Genomic DNA, 22,443 nt, shown 5'->3' with positions numbered 1-22,443 from the left:
CCATACGCCTCTTAGGCTCTGTTCATTCTTTTTCAGTTGGTTTATCTTCAAGTTCACTGGTTCTTCCTTCTGTCTGCTCAACTCTGTTGAGCTCCTCTACTGAATCTTTCATTCCAGTTATGCTTTTCGGCTCCACAATTCTACTTGGCTTCTTTTTATAATTTCTATCCCTTTATTCCTATTCTCTATTTGGGGAGATATTCTTATTGTTTCCTTTAGCTCCTTAAATATATTTCACAGTTGATTGAATCATCCTTATGTCTAATGTCAGGGTTTCCTGTGGGACTATTTCTATTATTTCCTTAGGTATGGGCCATATTTTCTTGTTTCTTTATAGGCCCTGTAACATTTTTGTTGTTGAATACTGGACATTTTGGATATTTTAATGTGGCAACCCTGTAATCAGGTACTCCCGTTCCCACCCCAGGGTTTGTTAGTGATGCTTGTTAACTTTTCTTATTTTGTAAAGTGTGTATTCTTTGTTGTGTGTAGCCATTGAAATCTCTGTTCTATTAGCTTAAGGTTAGCTAGTTATTGGGCAGAGGTTTTCTTAAAAGCTTGTAATCTAAAATATCTTCCAGGCTTGCAGATGGGCTCTGTGCATACTGGTACAACCTTCAACACTCAACCAGGAAGTTCACAACTCTGCCTTCGTAGTTAATCCCGCTTGCACAAAGCCTTAAAATAAGCTAGAGGTGGACTTTTTAAAATTTTTGCTGAGCATGTGCACAGCTCTGGGCAGGTGCATGGCTTTCTAGACACCCAGGAATATGTCAGAGCCTTTCAAACTTCTTACTCACCAAAGCATCTCATTCCTCAGCCTCTTAGCAAGCTCTTTGGTTAATCTATTGTTTTCCCAACTGCTAACTATTCCCTGAGCCAGCAACAACTAATATATTCACCTGTAAATGTTCTTGAAAAATGCCCTTAGGTAACTATCTCCATACCAGAGAGTTCTGAGTTAGGTAAGACAAAGGCAAATCCTTTAAAATGGTACTCCAAGCCAGACAGTTCAAAACAAAGAAACAAATCATGTTTGCTTTTTTTTGGGTGCAAATTAGTTCCATTATACTCACTGTGGTACTGATGTACTTACAGGGAATGTGACTGTTCTCTTCAAGGCCACTGCTAAGCTAGGAAGAGGGGGAGGAGACCAGGGTAAGTTAAAATGCCACAAAGCTGTCCTTATCAAGATTCAGCTTTCTCTTCTTGATTGTGTTGCCCTGGCTACTGTAAGCCTTTAGATAGTTCCTGGCGTTCTGAAAAAGTTTTTTTTTTTTTTTTTTCTTTTTGCCAGCTTTACATTCCTTTTAGTGAAGGCATACTTTTCAAGTTCCTTACTCCACCAATTTCGCAGAAGTCTGGATATGAAAGATTTAAAGAACTGTATAGGATAGTATATCCAACAAACTGCAGACGTCACGTTCTTTTCAATGCTCTGACACAGGGCTGCCTCATACCTTCCCTCATCCAGAGGTCTGGTCTGCCAGTAGTCCATTCTCTCCCTCCGCAAACCCATCTCCCCACTGGGAATTTTAGCTTTGTTTCCTGACAGTCCCATTTTCTCCCAAAGACCAGCATATTAAAAACAAGCTAATCAGGGGCACCTGGGTGGCGCAGTCGGTTAAGCGTCTGACTTCAGCCAGGTCATGATCTCGCGGTCCGTGAGTTCGAGCCCCGCATCAGGCTCTGGGCTGATGGCTCAGAGCCTGGAGCCTGTTTCCGATTCTGTGTCTCCCTCTCTCTCTGCCCCTCCCCCATTCATGCTCTGTCTCTCTCTGTCCCAAAAATAAATAAACGTTGAAAAAAAAATTTAAAAAAAACAAGCTAATCAGAGCTCTATTATTTTCTAAATAAGTTTCTTACTGTTTTTAAAAATTTTTTTAATGTTTATTTTTGAGAGAGGGTGAGCAAGAGCCAGGAAGGGGCAGAGAGAGGGGGTGACAGAGGGTCTGAAGCTGGGCTCTATGCTCACTCAAGAGCCGTGAGATCATGCATGACCTGACTCACCTAGGTGCCCCAGGAGAAGTTTCTGATATTATCTATCACCTAATGATATTTATAATTTCTGGTAAGACAATGTTTTCAAGGTGAAATAACCACATAGTTACTATCTCAGGAAGCAGAAAACTGACTTGCCAGCATATGAACTAATCATGACCTCTGGTTAATTTAACACACTCCCCAGTCTTTCATTAGTTCCTCCTATCTCACTGAATCCCGTTTTGCACCCATAAAACTCCTGGATCTTCTAACCAATGGACTCAATACTACAGTAGTTTTTCTCTTTGCAGATACCAGGCTAAGAGGAAACTGTTTAGCTTCCATGTTTGCTAGAGGAAATAGTAGTGACCTAATGTGAACACCTCAAACTTTTACATACCCATTTGTTTGTAAATTGTAGTTATTGTTATAACTCATTAAAATCATCTCTTGGTTTCCTTTGGAGACCTTTGGAAACAGCATGGTACGGTTCATGTTCATTAAGCGTTTGTTTTCTCAAATATTACGTTAAGTTCTTTACATGAATTTTAATCTTTGTGCTGGCAAATTACATTAACTGCTGACCCAATAATCACTATTACTACCCCCCTCCCCCACACACCTTCCCTGACTACCCTTAGTGCCGGGAGAAATCTCCACCTTATCTTTTTACAACTCCAATTTCTTGGAGTGAAACAATACAACATGACTAGGAGATGAATCTTGACTCATTTAAGGAAATCATGGCAAGTGTTCTCCTTTGCTTAGATATTCAAGTTTTCCAGCTTCCTTTGCGACTATAATTAGCACATAACTAACAAGATGTGAAGAGTAAGCTTCTGAAAAAATACCAGGCTGTTAAGTTTCCTGACCTTCCCCTGAATCCAGGTTTGTTATATTGCCAATGTCATCTTTTACTGAAACAGAAAAGAAGTTAAATTTAGGAATCAGACACACATAGATATGAATCTTGGTTTTCTTCCTGAGCGATACAGGGGAAGATACTTATTTCTGTGAAGCCTCAGTTTTGTCACTTGCTAAACAGGGAAAATGTTACGACAGAACAACAGAATAAATAATAAATGGGGCAATAAAGGTGTGTAAATTTAGTTCCTGAGGTCTATAGTAGAGCTCAATAAATGGGACTGCTTATCAAATTAAAATGAATGAAAACACATCCCAGCCAAACCAATAAACACTCCCTAAGCCACACAATAAACCCTCTTCTCCATGGCCCCACTAAGTAATTTTGGTTTAATGGTCAGCAGAAATAAACGTATTTATGAAAGTTATGTTTTTCTTTTCAGAGGCCCAGTTGTTAGAAAAAAAGCACAAGTTATGTAGACAGCTGACAAATTTCCTTTACTTATTTTTGTATCCACATGATTGTAAAAAAGCAAACAGTGTTAAATGGCTACTTCTGGTAAAAACACACAGTGTTCAAACCTAAGAAGGATTACATTCTTTGGACAGGTTTTATTCCCAGGATATCAAACGCCTTGGCCATAACAGCAGCTACTGCTTCACACAGCAGCATACGCCACATGTTTACTTTCAACACTTGTCCTGAGAAAATAGAAAGAAAAAAAAAAAAAAGATTAATTTGTCTTCTTGAAAACCATTACTAAAGAATCTGTATTACTTCTGTATTTTACTGAAATGTGAATAGCCTAACCCATGTTTTGGGACTTTAACTAGAATTACCTTCACATTAAAATACAGACAATCCAAGATTTAAATACAGACAATCCAAGGTTAAAATACAGACAATTCAAGAAAGATGTTTCTGTTCAAGAAATCTGTTTCTGATAAGGGGATACAAGTTCTACAATGATTAGAATGATAAATTTTATCTTTCTTCTAAAATTCTTTCAGAGTTTTATCTTAGGCCTCATAGTTTGAAATAACTATAAACTTTAATTTCAGGATAATGGTGAGATTATTTTTCCTAATGAAATTTCAATTCTCAGGCATGACTCTCAAAAACACCTACTTGCCCTGTAACAAATTACTTCAGTCTACTTCACTAACTGTAACAGAAGCTAGCAGAAAGCCTAAGGTAAGAAAAGATACCACTTTTCTCCCAAAGGCAGTTTCCATCATCAAAAACTCCCAAAGACTCATTCTGGGACCCTCAGTAACATTGCTTTCATTGGAAATGTCCTATTCCTAGTGGTCTTCCAATTGTTTTCTTTGGAGTTCTATGGTTGGTTCCATGCATGTGCCTGAGGGTGGGGAAAACTACTTTGTGTGGAATGAGAATTCCATTTATGCTTTTATTAGATCTAGTTGAATTTTGTCTGTTATATATGATAACGACCAGTGTATAGTTGGGAAGAAAATCTAGGAGGGGCGGGGGGGGGGGGGGGGTTGTTCCATAAATAAAACAAGTTGAAAACCATCCATCCACACCCAATTCAAATAAATGCCTTGCTAGTGCCCCGTCCCCAATATGACCACGGAATACAACACTTACCAGTTTGTCGATCCTTTTCCACACAATAGCAGCTATCATAGAATTCTGTGAAAGTAGTTGCCAGCTCATAGATATAATCACAAAGAGTGTGAAGAAGTAAGTCATCTAAAATCTTCTGGAGAATCTCAGGGAATCGTAAAATGCACCGGCCTAGTTTCCATTCCTTTTCGTGGTCCAAAATGATCTTGGTCTCTTGAGCTGCTTTCTGGAGCATCTCTTCATCAATATTGGCCAGACGTGCAATAGACCTGAAAAATCAGGAAACAGCCATCATTTTCTTTTGTTAGGCACATCCTTCTCCACTCAGAAATATGTAGTAAGAAATGACTGATGTAAATTAAAAATCCTATCAACTGATTCAAAATAGAACAATGTTGTACAAATACCGGATTCTAGTGAAGGCATACAACAAGTAAGCAGCTGTGTTTCCTCTGTCATCCAACATTTTGTCAAAGGAGAATATGTAGTCATTCAACCGGTTATGAGAAAGATCTGCATATTTGATACAACCATAGGCAACGGATGTCTGAGCAGCCTTTAATTCCTCTGCAGTTAAGACCTTTTGGAAAACAAACAAACAAAAACTTCATAGCTTACTGAACGCTGCCTTTGTCCTGGTGCTAAGGCAGAAAAAGTAAACTTTAATAAATATCGACACTGAGGAAACATGGGCCAATCTATAAAGGGAATAATGAAAATATAACTCATCAGCTCTGCATAACAAAATGTTTTTCTATGAGATTTATAAAATATGAAGTGTCTGCTTGAATACTTTCCCCCCAATGTATTCAGTAGATACGAAATAGAAAGCACCAATAATTAGTTTATATCCACTTCATTCCATAAAGATTCTGAAGTAGCTTATAGAAAATAAAGTAACATAGCAAACTAGAAAAAAACTTAGGGTCGGGAAATTAATTGAAATGAAAACAGGGTGTCACAATAGAATGGATAAATAAGATATGGTATATATAGATAATGGAATTACTCAGCCATTGAAAAGAATGAAATAACATGGATGGATCTAGAGGGAATAATGCTAAGTGAAACAAGTCAGAGAAAGACAAATAGTATGTAATTTCACTCATAGGATTTGAGAAACAAATGATCAGAGAAAAAGAAGACAAAAAAACAGACCCTTAAATATACAGAACAAACTGGTGATTACGAGAGGGGAGGTGGGTAGGGAGATGGGTTAAACAGGTGAAGGGGATTAAGAGTACGCTTATCCTGATGAGCACTGAGTAGTGTATAGAACTGCTGAGTCACTATGCTATATGCCAGAAACTAATGTAACACTGTATGTTAATTACACTGGAATTAAAAAAACAGGGTGTCAGGAGTAAGAGGAAGAACTCGTGCATTATTGTATTGTTAATATTTAGCCATGCGTTCTAAAGCACTATTAGGCCACAAGTGATTAAGGTTCTTTTCTAGACACAGTGGAGTTGTCTACAGTAGACTAACCCTTCTACCAAAAGCAACTATTTAAAAGTTGGATAAATCATAGGAAGCAACTATATGAAGTCACTAGAGAACATCAATATAAGCAAAGTTTGAGGGGCTATATATAATCTTTAGGAGAAGGAAAACACAGGAAGTTAAGTCCCACATTTACCTGACCTTTTCCCCTAGGGCACTGTCTAAATCACCATGTGGTAGTGACAGAAGGGAACAAAAGCCAAGCAGAAAGAAGTGGTCTTACTGGGGTAAGAAGAGGGAATTCAGAGTTTGGGGCTTCCAAAAGAGTGAGGAGAAAATCACCAAGATAACACAGAGGAGTGAAAAACTGAACCCTTTTCAAACTATCCAATGGCTGGCATTAACAAGGCAGGACTCCCAAAAAACCCAGCAGGAAAGAGCAAACTGGTAGTTGAAGAACAGAGCAGAGATTTCAGCAGCTGTGTGAGGCTGGGGAGTCCCAGAAGGAGCAAGGGAGAAGGGCACTAGTGAATTACCTGGTGAAACTAGAAGGGCCATATTTTACCAAAAAGAACCGTACCCTAATAGTAAAGATAAAACTGAAATGCTTCATTCAACCCTAACAAAGCTCCAGACCAAGACCGACAGAATTAAGATCACCAGCTGGTATGCAATCTGCCAGAAAAAACTTAATTGGTTGTTGGAGGAAGATGACATTATCCAAAACCTTTATAATTTTGCATTCACAACATCCAGCATCCAGTTTGGGGCGGGGGGGGGGGGCTGGGGGGGGTGGGGAAGGCAGCTTAATAAAAAAGCCAGTTGATATGACTGAAAACCAACGGGTGGGAAGAGGACCGACAAGACAACAGAAACAAAAAAGACAAAAGCAACTTTAAAATCTGGAACTGCTTAAAATAAAAAGATATTTAAAAATACTAATTACAGGAGCACCTGGGTGGCTTGGTTAAGCATCTGACTCTTGAGTTGGGCTCAGGTCATGATCCCAGGGTCGTGGGATCCAGCCCCGTGTCAGGCTCCATGCTGGGTGTGGAGCCTGCTTGGGATTCTCTTTCTCTCCTTCTGCCCCTCTCCCCTGCTCACACCCTCTCTCTCTAAAATAAATTTGAAAAAGAGTAATAAATAAAAATGAAGACATTAAAAAGACATGACAACCAGCTATAATAGGTGATCCCGAACTGGACCCCAGACTAGAAAAACAACATGCATGAGACAAATGGTAAACTTAAATAAGGTCTGTAGACTATTAACTAGTGTTATATCACTTGTTAGTATCCTGATTCCATAATTATACTATGGATACATAAAGTATTGTTATTTGGAGAAGCTAACATAGCAATTCTTTGTTACTATTTTGTAATTTTTATATGCCTAATATTATTTCAAAAATGAAAAGCTAAAATGGGAATGCAAGCTGGTGCAGCCACTCTGGAAAACAGTATGGAGGTTCCTCAAAAAACTAAAAATAGAACTACCCTACGACCTAGCAACTGCACTACTAGGTATTTATCCAAGGGATACAGGTATGCTGTGTTGAAGGGACACATGCCCTCCAATGTTTATAGAAGCACTATCAACAATAGCCAAAGTATGGAAGGAGCCCAAATGTCCATCAATGGATGAATGGATAAAGAAGATGTGGTATGTATACACACACACACACACACACACACACACACACACACACACACACAAATGGAGTATTACTCGGCAATCAAAAAGAATGAAATCTTGCCATTTGCAACTACGTGGATGGAACTGGAGGGTATTATGCTAAGTGAAATTAGTCAGAGAAAGACAAATCATACGACTTCACTCATATGAGGACTTTAAGAGACAAAACAGATGAACATAAGGGAAATAAAAATAATATAAAAACAGGGAGGGGGACAAAACAGAAGAGACTCATAAATATGGAGAACAAACTGAGGGTTACTGGAGGGGTTGTGGGAGGGGGGATGGGCTAAATGGGTAAGGGGCATTAAGGAATCTACTCCTGAAATCATTGTTTCACTATATGCTAACTAATTTGGATGTAAATTTTTAAAAATAAAAATAAAAAAATGGAAATAGTCTAAAATAAGTAGAGGTAGATTGTATGTTGGTAATATTTTAGATATGTTGGGTTAAATAAAATACATTATTAAAATAAAAAAAATGAAAACCTTAAAGAAAACTACAATCGAAATACTCAAAAAATTAGAGGAAAGGGGCAAAACAATGTAGAAAAGATTCAAAATGAAGCAGAGGGAGAAAAAGCATGGGGAAGAAAAAGCAGAGGGGCACCTGGCTGGCTCAGTCAGTAAAGCATATGACTCTTGATCTTGGGGTTTGAAGTCTGAGCTCCACACTGGGGGTGATTACTTAAATAGTTTTTAAAAAGCAGGTGTGAGAGACATGTAGGACACACAGTCAAAAATTCTAACATATTATATAAGTACTTAGAATTCTGGGGAGTACAGAATGGAGCAAAGATGAAGTAATTTAAGAGATAGGGCTGAAAATTCTAAACTGATGAAAGAACACAACCTACAGATTTAGGAAGCTCAGCACCTCCCAAGCAGGATAAGTACACTCCACACGCCTCACCTGCAAAAACCCTCAAACCATACTTAGGCATTTATTTAGTCTAAGTACCAAAACAAAGCCTAAGAAAAACAGTAAAAGTAGTCTGAAAAAAAGATACACTACCTTCAAAGGAGCAATGAGATAAGTGATATTGAAAAGAAACTAAAGAAGCTAAAAGACAATGGAATGCCACCTTTAAAATGCTGAAAGAGCTATGGGACTACAATTCTACACTCAATCAAAATACTGTTCAGGGGTGCCTGGGTGGCTCAGTGGTTAAGCGGCCGACTTCAGCTCAGGTCACAATCTCAGTTTGTGAGTTCAAGTCCCTCATCGGGCTCTCTGTTGGCAGTGCAGAGTCAGCTTCAGATCCTCTGTCTCCCCCTCTCTCTGCCCCTCCCCAACTCACACTCTCTCTTCCAAAAATGAACATTTAAAAAAACAGATCGTTCAAAACTACAGGCAATATAAAGATGTTCTCAAACAAATGCCAACAGAATTCATCACCGGCAAACTTGCGTTACAAAAAAAAGTATTAAAAGGAGATCCTCAAGGAAGAAGTGCACAGGAAAGAGTAAATATATGAATAGATATAAATACAACAAACAATGGGTAAAGGACTTGAAAAGACCCCTCATGAAAGATATATAAATAGTCAATAAGCATTAAAAAAGGCAATCAACATTACTACTCATCAGGGAAATGCAAATATTAACCACAGTGAGATGCCACTGAATTCAACAGAAAGGATAAGACTGACAAATCAAGTGTTGGTAAAGATATGGGGCAACTGGAACAATCAAATATTAGTGGTGGGAGTATATAATGGTTACAATACTCTCTTTGGCAATTTTTTTTTTAAACTTTTTTTACTAAAAAAAAATTTTTTTTAACGTTTATTTATTTATTTTTGAGACAGAGAGAGACAGAGCATGAACGGGGGAGGGTCAGAGAGAGGGAGACACAGAATTTGAAACAGGCTCCAGGCTCTGAGCTGTCAGCACAGAGCCCGACGCGGGGCTCGAACTCACGGATCGCGAGATCATGACCTGAGCCGAAGTCGGCCGCTCAACCGACTGAACCACCCAGGCGCCCCTCTCTTTGGCAATTTTTAATAAAGTTAGGCAAAGCCAACCCTAACCTTACAGTGCAGTAATGGTACAGCTACATCCTGCCTAGGCCAGGACTAACATCCTATTCTACTTCTTCTGTAATTGTACTCTTCTGTGTATAGTAGTTCCGTCCATTCCCTTTTATCACTTGACTTACTGAAGAGTAAAAGACACAAGACCCTCTGAATCTCAATCCTTGACCTTCCTAATGTAGGCTGCAGAATCTAATCCTTTAGTTTGCAATATTTTCCAATCATTCATTCAAAGTTGTGACAGGAGAAATGCCAAGAAGCAGAGATACTACGCCACAGTAACAGCAGGAAAAGGTCATAGCCTTTTGTAGTAGCCAAGAACTGTATTTTCAAACTCAATAATGAAACAAACTTACTGTGCAATAAAATCTGAGCAATATAAGCTTACGTGGATTTTCTAATCCTCCCCAGTTCTCTCTCAAAAAAAAAATTTAAAAATCACAACACAGCACATGGTACACAATATGCAAACAAGGCTTTAGATTACCTTGTCTCTTTCTTTTTCCTTCAATTTGTCCATGGATCGTTTTAGTCCTTCTTCTAGAAGGTCTATGAGACGCACTGTTTCACCTGAACGTGTTTTAAACTTCTTCCTAAAAAAATGTAAGAGTCCCAATTAAGTAGATTTTGAAACAGAATTTACAACTTAGAAATCTTTGAAAATGACGTTTTGACAATGTCTCATTCCACCTGGCAACCGGGGAGGATGCTGAAAGAAAGAGTGGTACTTTCAATTATCTTTCATCTTATAGTCCTCAAATCAAAGCATTCTATGCTTTAGGCTCCCCATAGCATTCTCTACATGTTGACCTATAATACATTCCCCAAAAGGGAAATAGAGAAGACATGTGTTCATTTTCCTCAACATCAAGTTTGGCTTATTTTGCCTTCTCAGAAAAATTAATAAGATACATGTTTGATTCTAGAACTATCTGGGAACTAAGCAAATTCTTTTATTTTTTTAACTTTTATTTATTTTTAAAATTTATATCAAAGTTAGTTAGCATACAATGCAACAATGATTCCAGGAGATTCCTTAATGCCCCTTACCCATTTAGCTCACCCTCCCACAACCCCTCCAGTAACCCTCTGTTTGTTCTCCGTATTTAAGAGTCTCTTATGTTTTTGTCCCCCTCCCTGGTTTTGTATTAATTTTGCTTCCCTTCCCTTATGTTCATCTGTTTTGTCTCTTAAAGTCCTCATGAGTGAAGTCATATATTTTTCTTCTCTAATTTCACTTAGCATAATACCCTCTAGTTCCATCCACATAGTTGCAAATGGCAAGATCTCATTCCTTTTGATTGCCGAGTAATATTCCATTGTGTATGTGTGTGTGTGTGTGTGTGTATGTATATATATGTGTGTGTGTATATATATATGTGTGTGTGTATATATATATATATATATATATATATATATATACACACATACCACATCTTTATCCATTCATCCATCAATAGACATTTGGACTCTTTCCATACTTTGGCTATTGTCGATAGTGCTGCTATAAACATTGGGGTGCATGTGTCCCTTTGAAACAGCACTCCTATGCCCTTTAGATAAATACCTAGTAGTGCAATTGCTGGGTCATAAGGTAGCTCTATTTTTATTTTTTGAGGAACCTCCATACTGTTTTCCAGAGTGGCTGCACCAGCTTGCGTTCCCACCAACGATGCAAAAGAGATCCTCTTTCTCCGCATCCTGGCCAACATCTGTTGTTGCCTGAGTTGTTATTATTAGCCATTCTGACAGGTGTGAGGTGGTATCTTATTGTGGTTTTGGTTTGTATTTCCCAGATGATGAGTGATATTCAGCATTTTTTTCATGTATCAGTTGGCCATCTGGATGTCTTCTTTGGAGAAATGTCTTATTGATGTCTTTTGCCCATTTCTTCACTGGATTATTTGTTTTTTAGGTGTTGAGTTTGAGAAGTTCTTTATAGATTTTGGATACTAACCCTTTATCTGATATGTCATTTGCAAATATCTTCTCCCATTCCGTTGCTTGCCTTTTAGTTTTGCTGTTTCCTTTGCTGTGCAGAAGCTTTTTATTTTGATGAGGTCCCAGTAGTTCATTTCTGAGCAAATTCTTAATTGGAATCTCATTTTTATTTCTCTAGATAATAACCCCACCTGTTGAGTAGCAACCAACTCTGGATGTACAAATCAGCTGAAGAGCTTAAACACAGGATGTCAGGGCTCCATTCATACCACTGAAATCAGAATCTCTGAGAATGTGACAAAAGCTTTGACAGACACTGTCCTGGGCAGTGGTACTATTAAAAGCATTTCACAAAACTGGATTTTACTGGGGCAATTGGCTGGCTCAGTTGGTAGAGCATGGGACTAGATCTCAGGTCATGAGTTCAAGCCCCACATTGGGTTTACTTCAACAAAAATTGGATTATACCTATTAAACAGAAGTTTGTACAACACTGAGTATATAATTTTCTTTTTATTAAGTTATCTCCATACCTAATGTGGGGCTCAAACTCATGACTCTGAGATCAAGAGTTGTATGCTCCACCAACTGAGCCAGCCAGGCACCTCTAATCTTCTCTTTTTAAAAAATTCTTTGGGTAGGGTGCCTGGCTGGCTCAGCTGACTGAGCATCTGACTTTGGCTCAGATCATGATCTCACGGTTCATGGGCTCAAGGCCTATGTTGGACTCCATGCTGACAGTGGGGAGCCTGCATGGGATTCTCTCTCTTCCTCTCTCTGCTCCTCCCCTGCTCGTGCTGTCTCTCTCAAAAATAAATAAACATTAAATAAAAATAAATAAAAATTCTTTGTGATCACCTTGGCTGGCTCATTCAGTTGAACATGCGACTCTTGATCTTGGGGTTGTCTGAACTCCACATTATCAAAAATAAAATCATAAAAAAAATTCTTCAAATGCAGAAATGGTACATATGAAGCATGCTTTTCTAGTCAACACAAAGCCTACCAAAATAATCATGGTATTTCCCATTAAAGTTGTATTTTCAGCATTACCTTAGAAAGGATCTTCTTCTTGATTATAGTATTAAAACTTATTATCCTACAAATACATTAAATACTTCTGTGGCTTTCCTTATGCCATCCCCTACTGTTTGACTATTCAGTGACTTCCAAATCTTCTGTCTGATGAAATGATAGCCATCAAAAGAGATGCCAAAATGCTAAGGGAGGCCTTCCTATAACATCTCTACAATAAACGGTCTTTTCCTTTACTGCCTATATACACCTGCCTTGAATTTTTCTGCATTTTTTTGGTGCTGGTTTACTGTTCAGACTAGTGGTTCTAATAGAAGGAATCCATACCTGAATATCAAGAATTTTTAAAAAGATGACTAATACCTACTTTAGTACGTAGTAAGTCAATAACTTCCCTGGTGGGGCTGGCATGTATAGTTTAACAGTCTCCCCAGGGAACTGCTCTGCTTCACAAGACAGGCTCCTTAGGGAAAAGTCCACATTCTATTATCTTTGTGTACACACTGGAGCATCCAGACAATGCCATTCATATGTGCTCAATAAACAGGTGTCCAAAAAATAAGAGGAAGATGTTTAAATAAAAGGACAAACTATTGCAAAAAGCTTTAAAACAGAAAATTCCACTAAAAAGCAGATGGCAGAATCTGTGAGCATTTCAATGTAAATATTTAAAATATGGTACGCTGCCACTGGTTAACTATCATTAAAATTATTTTTCTCTTTAATGGTGCAGGATGCCATAATTACAATGGTGAGAGTGCAGAAATATGAAACAACAAAAAAATCATGGAAAAAACCTGTTAGCCATTATGTGATCAAGTTAATTGCCAAAATATGAGTACTTGTGAGAAATATAGGTATAAAAGTAAATTTGAGAAATTTCATCCAACTGTAAGAAAAATCATCTAATTATCAGTCCAGGGGCGCCTGGGTGGCTCAGCCGGTTAAGCATCCAACTTCAGCTCGGGTCATGATCTCACAGTCTCTGAGTTTGAGCCCCGCGTTGGGCTCTGTGCTGACAGCTCAGAGCCCGGAGCCTGCTTCAGATTCTGTGTCTCCCTCTTTCTCTGCCCCTCCCCTGCTCATGCTCTGTCTCTCTCTGTGTCAAAAATAAATAAAAAACATTTAAAAAATAAAAATAAAAAATAAATAAATACAAGTCAAAAAAACCAACAGTTAATAAACTAAGATACTATAAGCAATACACAACTCATCGGCTGATATTCAAGCACTTTTTTAGGACCATGACACCAAAATGAGGACCTAGTGTCTTTTGATTCCAAAAAAGTGCAGCTCTATATAAGAGTGTAATTTAAATTATAATTTAAAAATGTTTGATGCTGGGGCACCTGGCTGGCTCAATCAATGAACATATGACTTCAGTTTGGGTCATCTCATGGTTCATGAGTTTGAGCCCCACATCTGTCTCTGCGCTGACAGCTCAGAGTCTGCATCAGATTCTAAGTCTCCCTCTCTCTCTCTCTCTCTCTCTCTCTCTCTCTCTGCCCCTCTCTGCTCATGCTCCCTCTCAAAAATAAAAACATTAAAAAAATTTAAAAAGTGATGTTGATTTCCACGTACTCTAGCTAAAATACCTTCATACATCTAGCCTGATTGTTGTAAACTTCATTAAGGCTTTTGTATATTGGCTAGCCAAGCATCTTGAGCTACTTCATGTGGTTTTTAAAAGCATTACCACTTTTGCGTAATGACATTTGGGCTGGATCACTAAATCTAAAATGCCACAGATTTTTAAAAAAAATTTTTTATTTTTTAATGTTTGTTTATTTTTGAGAGAGAGAGACAGAGTGTGAGCGGGTAAGGGGCAGAGAGAAGGAGACATGGAATCTGAAGCAGGCTCCAGGCTGTGAGCTGTCAGCACAGAGCCTGATGCGGGGCTCGAACCCACGAACCGCAAGATCATGACTTGAGGTGAAGTTGTGATGTTTAACTGACTGAGCCACTCAGGTGGCTAAAATGCCACAGATTTTAAAAGACATGATGTTAAATAGCTTAGTGACCCTAAGATATTACTGAATACAAGATGCTAAAAAATTTTATGCCTTTGAGTTGGTGATTATTATCTATATTTGCTTGTATTTATCTTTTATTTCATAAACATTGTACAGAATGTGGGGAAAAGACTGGAAAACAAAAACTGGATGTATGAATATTAACATGCAGGTCTCAAACTTATTATTTTTGAGATAAACATAAAAATGAAAGCTCAATTTTAAAACTCAATTGGAATCTCAATAAACGTATACCTATTGACTAGGTGTTTAACTGTGAAAGAAAAAGACAATTACAAAATGCTTGAAATATACTGTTGAGTATTTTCTTGAAATCTGAGGAGGTACTGTGATCGACTTTACAATTTAGATCTGTGCAAATGGAAACCCTCTTAAAATCTGTTAAATCTAGTGTGGTTTTCATTCAACTCTTTACAAATCTCCCTAAAAGGCTACATTCTCTAATAGTGATAAGACATAGGTACAAAAAAGCTCAGCTGGCAGCATCTGCAGACTGAGAAAAATTATGCACTTTAATTCTAATTTAATATCTAATGAAACATAGCCTTTTGCAAATAAATCTGGGGGTTGTGTATGTTATTAATACTCAGACTTTCCAGACTTACTTGTCTTCACCCAGCACCACACCAAATCCAGCATGAAACACTCGAGTTACTTTAGGGTCATACCAACCAATCATTTGAGCAGCACCAAATATTGTCTGGAAGTGCACAGACTACAAAGAAACAAATAGAAAGTTATCTGCTAAACTTTCTAATAACAAAAAAGTGACTTAAAGCTCTGTATGTAGCAATAAAGATTTGTAAAGTTTAAATCTCACAAATCTTAGAAGGCAAGCATAATTATAATTATAAATAAGATCATCTTTATTCCCAATGTATGAGAAACAGGTAGAGCAGGACTGTTACTTTCTATGTTCAAAGGTTTTTAAAGTGGCTGAATTAATAGTAGGTTCACTGTGCAAAAATTTCAGTTATATTTTAGGTCTCACAACCCCCTTTCAGATAGGAATGGTCACTGATGTTCAGGAAAGTAATCACCAGTTGATGGAGAAAAGCGGAAAAGCTGGGAAATATATTCCGATGTGGTCAAATCCAAACCCGGTTTTTTCTCTGTTACAGCAAAGTTCTGATCTTTAGTCTTTGGAAGACTTCTATGTGCTAAATGCCACAAACCTCACCATACTGTCTCAGTTCCAATCAGACCATGTAAGAACATAAACAAATCTGCAAACTCACTTGTCCACTGTCCACTACATAGATAATCATATCTGCTTTTTCCTCAAATAGTCTTTGTTTAATAGCAGCCAGGTCAGATGTATCATAAGTGTAACCTCCATCTGATTTTACTATGGTTAATGGTACAGAACATCCTGGGACAAACACAATCTTTCTGCCATCATCCACTTGCACAAATCCTAGGAAAGAAATCTTCATTAATAATATTAAAAGAACCCTGAAGGAATATAAAGGATGAGCCATTATAAGATATTTACCAGAGAGCTCAAGAAATCACATTTTATTTTCTGTGACCTACTAGGAGTCCGGGAAAATAGCTATTGTCTGGGCAGCACATGATTTCCTCAGGGCAGAGGTGAGATACCTGGCAGTTTTCTGGATTCTCACTACATTTAGCTCCTAAAAACGTCCCTAAAATTTTATTACCTTAAAAGTATAATCCCTAGGCCACAGATTATGATTAATAAATACCATTTCCCACTCAAGGAGCCAGGCTTTCTTGGAGATACGAGATTGGCTGATTCTAGATCTAAGGCAGGAAATGTACAATAATCCTAGAATGTCGTGTACCTGAAAGCAAGTAAACTAGCAAAGACTAGAGAGACCGTAGGGCTCAAGAAAAAGACAAAAAATAGGAAAGCCAATTTGAGGAAGCTACCATTAGCCAAAAAATGAGTCAATGATTATTAAAAAGTATAATAAAGGCAAATGATTTCAAAATGTAGAATGGAATAAACCCCATTTATAATAATGCTAAAAACAACTCAGTTGTATCTGGAACATGCTAAAAAACTAATTTATTATTCTGAAATTGATAATTAAAAAGAATCAAGCATTTATACTACTTATCTTGAACTGTACTTCAGGATAACCAAAATAATTATGAGGCATCATTCTACAAAGGAGAATTCGAGGTAACAGAGAAAGAACAACAGAATACTACCATTTTTCAACCTGTAATGAAGTAATGCATCAAAATCACGATAGCTGCTAAAAACAACAGGGAAGAGGCTAACAGGGAAATCTGTGGCTAGATCAGGCTGACAACACCTGAGCCCACTAATCCATCTTAACCTAAAGAGGGCCAACCTGACATTATTGGAATGCTTGCAAATAAACAAAACAAAACAAACAAACAAAAAAAAACAAAAAAAGAAAACCTAAACCAGAATTTAATCAAGCCATGGGGCTCCTTGATTGGCTCATTTGGCTAAGCGTCGACTCTTGGTTTTGGACATGTTCTTATGTTTTGGGAGTCTGGGCCCCATATCTGCACTGACAGTGCAGAGCCTGCTTGGGATTCTCTCTCTCTCTCTCTCTCTCTCTCACAAAATAAATAAATAAACTTAAAAGAAAGAAACAAACAAACAATTTAATCAAGCCTCTTTAGAAGATACAGATGGAGGAACTGTTAAATATTATATGGGAAATACTCTTAGACAAATGGCCCAGTTTCTTCAATAACAAAAGAGAAAAATGGGGGGTGGGAGGCCCTTTGGCTATACAGAATGTAAGATATATATTAAACAAACATAATGTGCAGACTGAAAAAAAAGCTATTGATTGAAAAAGAGAATGTTGTGTCCACTTTGACCTATTTGAAAATTTCCATAATGAAGTTAAAAAAAAGTAAAGTGCCTACCTCTATCTTCGAATTCCTTTACAATATCATTCATCCTATCTTGATAGAAGGACTCCCCCCTCTCTATTAAAGAGATGTCCAATGCATCATAGATTTTATTAAACTCTAGGAAAAAAATTTCACCAAATAAAATGTCTAAGAATTTAAACAAACAGGAGACATGCATTTAACATTAAAATATATTATTTAACTACAACATCTGGAAGGTTAAATTTAATCACATTATAAATGTATGATATAGAACATTATATATATACTGCCATTTTGAAAACGTGGAAAGAATATGGAAAGACACTCATCAAAATAATAGTCGGTGGAACTATAATTTTTATTTTCTTTTTCCTTGCCCACATTTTGTTCTACAAGAAACATGTACTTCTTGTATACCTTTTAAAACTCTACCTTTATAAAATGTAAATGCAAAGAAAAAGAACTTTCCTCTTTGGAGATCTAATATTTACTGAATTTTCTTATAGTTTTTCCTAAATTGTTCCATCTACCTATCTGTCTAGCCATGCATCAGTGATGCAAATACTACCTATGGCAGCATTATAAAACATTTTACAAACTAGTGCTGCAAAATAGCTATCACTACCATTCTTTTATTGGCTATTCTTATCCATATATTCTTCAAAGTGACCTTAAAATTACTTTGTCAAGCTTGAAAACCTGAAATTGTTTGCGAAGTTTTCCCAATTAATTTTTTTCTCCTAAGGAAGATAAAATCTGCAGTTGCCTATCTTAATATACTTTCTTAATAGCTGTTTCAGTGTCAGAAAATATTTGAAGAAAAAAATCCGTTTGGCAGTCTTTGAAAGTTTAACACGTCATTAAAGGTCAATTGAGTAAAAGACTCAAGAAAACTATATACAATATATCTTTTGGATGAAATGAACAAAGCCAAGAACTCACCTTGGCGGGAGACATCACAGATAAGCTTCCAAGCTTTTATAATATCTGGATTTTTACTCTGGAGCAGAACTACACATTGGTATGCTCGCTTCTTAAATTCCTCCTCAGTATCAAATCTTTTCTTGGATTCCTGTGTTTAAAAAAAAAAAAAAAAAAAAAAGTAATGTTAAAAGAGCCAGCTTTGTATTTCTAGATACAGAGTGTTTCTAAAACAAAAACACCAAAAGTGAGGAAGTGGAAATTTACAACACCTGGACAGAAACAGAACAGATGCTCTCAAAAGCCAACAGTACAGTTACAAATCAATGTGCCAAAGAGCCCTATTATTTCTTTGAAATAATTTTTCTTGAAAATACAAAATTCTCACCACAGTGCTACCTCCACTTTTCCAAGTCATAAAATCATTCTTCACAGCAATGGTTTAAGAGTAATAAAGAATAGCTAACAGGTGGGCTGAATTTTCCGTGCTCCATTTTCCATCCTGGATGTGGTTCTGAATGAGTAATTACTTTTTTTGTAATTAAAAATAAAATTGCTGTCATAGTTTTATTTCTATTTTGAAAGAAACACATTGACTATTAAAAAAAAAAAATTGTCTATCCCACCCCAACCTAAACAGGGATAATGCTTTGGTGCATAACTCTAGACATTTCTTTGCAAATACATGCCTATGTGTTTTAACAAAGCCTGACTATATATGGCTTTTCTTTTACTGTGCCTTTTGAATTTAGCCTCATTATATCCAGAACACAAAATTCCAATAGATTATAACATCAGTTATGTAATTTACCAGTCTCACATCGGTAAATATTTTGTTTTCAATTTTTTCATTAGAAAATACTGAGACACATCCTATAAAACAAAACAAAACCCCACCAATATTTTTGTTTTACTTTTAATGTTTACTTTTTGTCATAGTAATCCTGTTCTTGAGAAGTTGTCTATCGTAAGAAAATAATTTTAAAAAGAGAAAAAACTTCCATGTTCAAAAGTTGTTTACTGAATGGATGAAAGTACTCCAGAAACACCCCAACAATGGGGATTAACATAAATTTTAGCACATCAATCCAACAAAAAATATAGTAACACAAAAGAGCTGATAATGAAATGCTAAACATTAATACAATAATTGTATTACATTCACAAATGGTATAATAAATGTCTGTATATGGACATCACAAAGTCAAAGAAAGTTGACTACAGTGATTTAAAATTACGGTTTATAAAAACCTAATTGCCTTCTAAAAACTATTTTTACCTAAACTTTAACATTTTCAACATACCAAATTGAGAAAAGCATCAAGAAAACTTCAAACACTGGGGTGCTTGGGGGGCTCAGTTGGTTAAGTGTCTGACTCTTGATCTCAGCTCAGGTCATGACCTCACAGTTTGAGTTTAAGTCCCACATCGGGCTCTGCACTGACAGCACAGAGCTTGCTTGGGATTCTGTCTCCCTCACTCTCTGCCTTTCCTCTGCCTGCGGCACATGCACGCACACTCTCTCAAAAATAAACATTAAGAAAAAGGTAGGGGGGGCGCCTGGGTGGCGCAGTCGGTTGGGCGTCCGACTTCAACCAGGTCACGATCTCGCGGTCCGTGAGTTCGAGCCCCCCGTCGGGCTCTGGGCTGATGGCTCAGAGCCTGGAGCCTGTTTCCGATTCTGTGTCTCCCTCTCTCTCTGCCCCTCCCCCGTTCATGCTCTGTCTCTCTCTGTCCCAAAAATAAATAAATGTTGAAAAGAAAAAGGCAGGGTAATGTGAGTAATGTGGTTGAATTCAACTTTAAAAAAAAAATTTTTTTTTTAATGTTTATTTATTTTTGAGACAGAGTGAGACAGACCATGGGTGGGGGAGGGCCAGAGACAGGGGGACACAGAATCCGAAGCAGGCTCCAGGCTCTGAGCTGTCAGCACAGAGCCTGACGCAGGGCTCAAACCATGAACTGTGAGAACGTGACCTGAGCCGAAGTCGGACGCCCAACCGACTGAGCCACCCAGGTGCTCCAAGAATTCAATTTTTAACATACACTGATTCAAAAAGCAAAGATGGTGTGTTAAGGGGCAGGGAGTTTACTTTTAACCCCACGGTAGCTTCAAATACTATTCAGAACTCCCTAAAGAAAAGTAGTAATTATTATTAATGTAAACATGAAAATATTTTAACAATAAATGATATCTAACCTTATAAAAGGCTTGTAGATCCCCAATTGGAGGTGAAATTGTTAGGTAATCTGGAAATTTATCTTGAAGGTGAGCGATGAGCATGCCAAACTGGGTCCCCCAGTCTCCCACATGGTTTAACCTAGTATCAGTCAGAATACAAAATCATTTGAAAATGAAAACCATGCTTAAATTAGACAAACTATATTCCATTAGGAACCACTAACATTGAAGTGCCAGTACATCACATTTAGCAACATCTTGTTTACTCAGTTGTCTCAACTGGTCTGCAAGCTCCAGGGGAGGCTGCACATAATAGGCCTCTAGGATTTGGTAAATGAAGTCCCTACTGATGGATTATGATCCGTTGTGTAATTAACTGAGGCACAGACAGGTGAGCCAACTGCTGATCATTAAAATTTTCTGAAAATTTAATTTCTCGGGGCGCCTGGGTGGCGCAGTCGGTTAAGCGTCTGACTTCAGCCAGGTCACGATCTCGCGGTCCGGGAGTTCGAGCCCCGCGTCGGGCTCTGGGCTGATGGCTCAGAGCCTGGAGCCTGTTTCCGATTCTGTGTCTCCCTCTCTCTGCCCCTCCCCCGTTCATGCTCTGTCTCTCTCTGTCCCAAAAAATAAATAAATGTTGAAAAAAAAAATAACTTTAAAAGAAAATTTAATTTCTCAACCAATTATCTTAGTGTAATTTAGATCAGTGGTTCTCAAATGTCAGTGGACAAAATTCTTCAAAATGTGTCAATCCAACCATTTTACATCCCTCACTGTTTTTCACTAATCTCAAATCACCAGATAATCTCATAAATGGATTATAAAAATAGTCTTCTGGGGCGCCTGGGTGGCTCAGTTGGTTAAGCGTCTGACTTTGATTCAGGTCATGATCTCGCGGTTTGTGAGTTCAAGCCCTGCGCCAGGCTCTGTGGTGACAGCTCAGAGCCTGGAGCGTGTTCCCGATTCTGTCTCCCTTTCTCTCTGCCCCTCCCCCACTCACACTCTGTCTCTCTCAAAAACAAACAACATTAAAAACAATCTTTTTAAAATAGTTTTCTAACCTACATTTCTACCTTCTTTGCCTAGCTTCTTCACAGAAGTCAGACTAATCTTTATTTGGATTACACTGCTCTCCTAATTATGACTCTCAAGAGCTTCCCATTATACTTAATAAAATCCTAATTTCTTACCATGGCCACAGGCCCAGGATCTCTTTCTTGCCTACCTCTCCCCCTACTAGACTATAACCCCTTGGATACAGGAGGTACTCAAGAAGATCTGTGGAATGAATGGGGAGCTTTTTCCTTGGTTCCAATCCCAGTCTAAAAGTTATCAGTTCAGAGGGTCCCAAGACACAATTTAAAAAGCCCACTGGGTGATTAGAAGCAGAACTGGGGCGCCTGGGTGGTTCAGTTGGTTAAGCGTCCAACTTTTGATACTGGCTCAGGTCACGATCTCACAGTTGGTGGGAATAAGCCCTGTATTGGGCTCTATGCTAAAAACATGGAGCCTGCTTGGGATTCTCTCTCTGCCCCTCCCCTCCTAGTTCTCTTTGTCTCAAAATAAATTTAAAAAAAAAAAGAAAAGAAAAAAAAAGAATCATAAATCAGTCATTTAGTCAAAGATTCTTTCTCAAGCAACATTTTTCATACCTTAGCACATCATATCCTGCAAATTCAAAGAGGCGGGACATACTCTCTCCTATGATAGTTGACCTGAGATGGCCTACATGCATCTCTTTAGCTATGTTGGGAGAGGAGAAATCAACTATAACCTGAAACAGACAATAAAATAGATTTTAGACAATAATATTGTACTATTATTATGTAATGTGATAAATACAGATACAAAGGCAATTACGTTAAAA

General features: G+C 37.7%; 1 protein-coding gene across 1 annotated transcript in view; it reads right to left on the bottom strand.

Annotated features, from left to right (window-relative positions):
• Positions 1–3,322: 3,322 nt before the first annotated feature.
• RARS1 (arginyl-tRNA synthetase 1) overlaps positions 3,323–22,443 on the bottom strand; it is a 40,512-nt gene continuing 21,391 nt past the window's right edge. Inside the window, exons 7-16 of the mRNA XM_040444345.1 lie at positions 22,229–22,350; positions 20,595–20,715; positions 18,416–18,545; positions 17,504–17,608; positions 15,862–16,040; positions 15,229–15,338; positions 10,102–10,207; positions 4,846–5,018; positions 4,460–4,707; positions 3,323–3,549 (exon numbers count right to left, since the gene is read on the bottom strand). Of these exons, the coding sequence (XP_040300279.1) occupies positions 3,440–3,549; positions 4,460–4,707; positions 4,846–5,018; positions 10,102–10,207; positions 15,229–15,338; positions 15,862–16,040; positions 17,504–17,608; positions 18,416–18,545; positions 20,595–20,715; positions 22,229–22,350 (1,404 nt within the window). The 3' untranslated portion in view covers positions 3,323–3,439. The remainder of the gene's footprint in view (positions 3,550–4,459; positions 4,708–4,845; positions 5,019–10,101; positions 10,208–15,228; positions 15,339–15,861; positions 16,041–17,503; positions 17,609–18,415; positions 18,546–20,594; positions 20,716–22,228; positions 22,351–22,443) is intronic.

This window comes from Herpailurus yagouaroundi, unplaced genomic scaffold, assembly GCF_014898765.1.
Source record: "Herpailurus yagouaroundi ecotype Mexico unplaced genomic scaffold, PumYag 29, whole genome shotgun sequence".
Taxonomy (NCBI): domain Eukaryota; kingdom Metazoa; phylum Chordata; class Mammalia; order Carnivora; family Felidae; genus Herpailurus; species Herpailurus yagouaroundi.
This window is presented reverse-complemented; position numbering and strand designations above follow the sequence as displayed.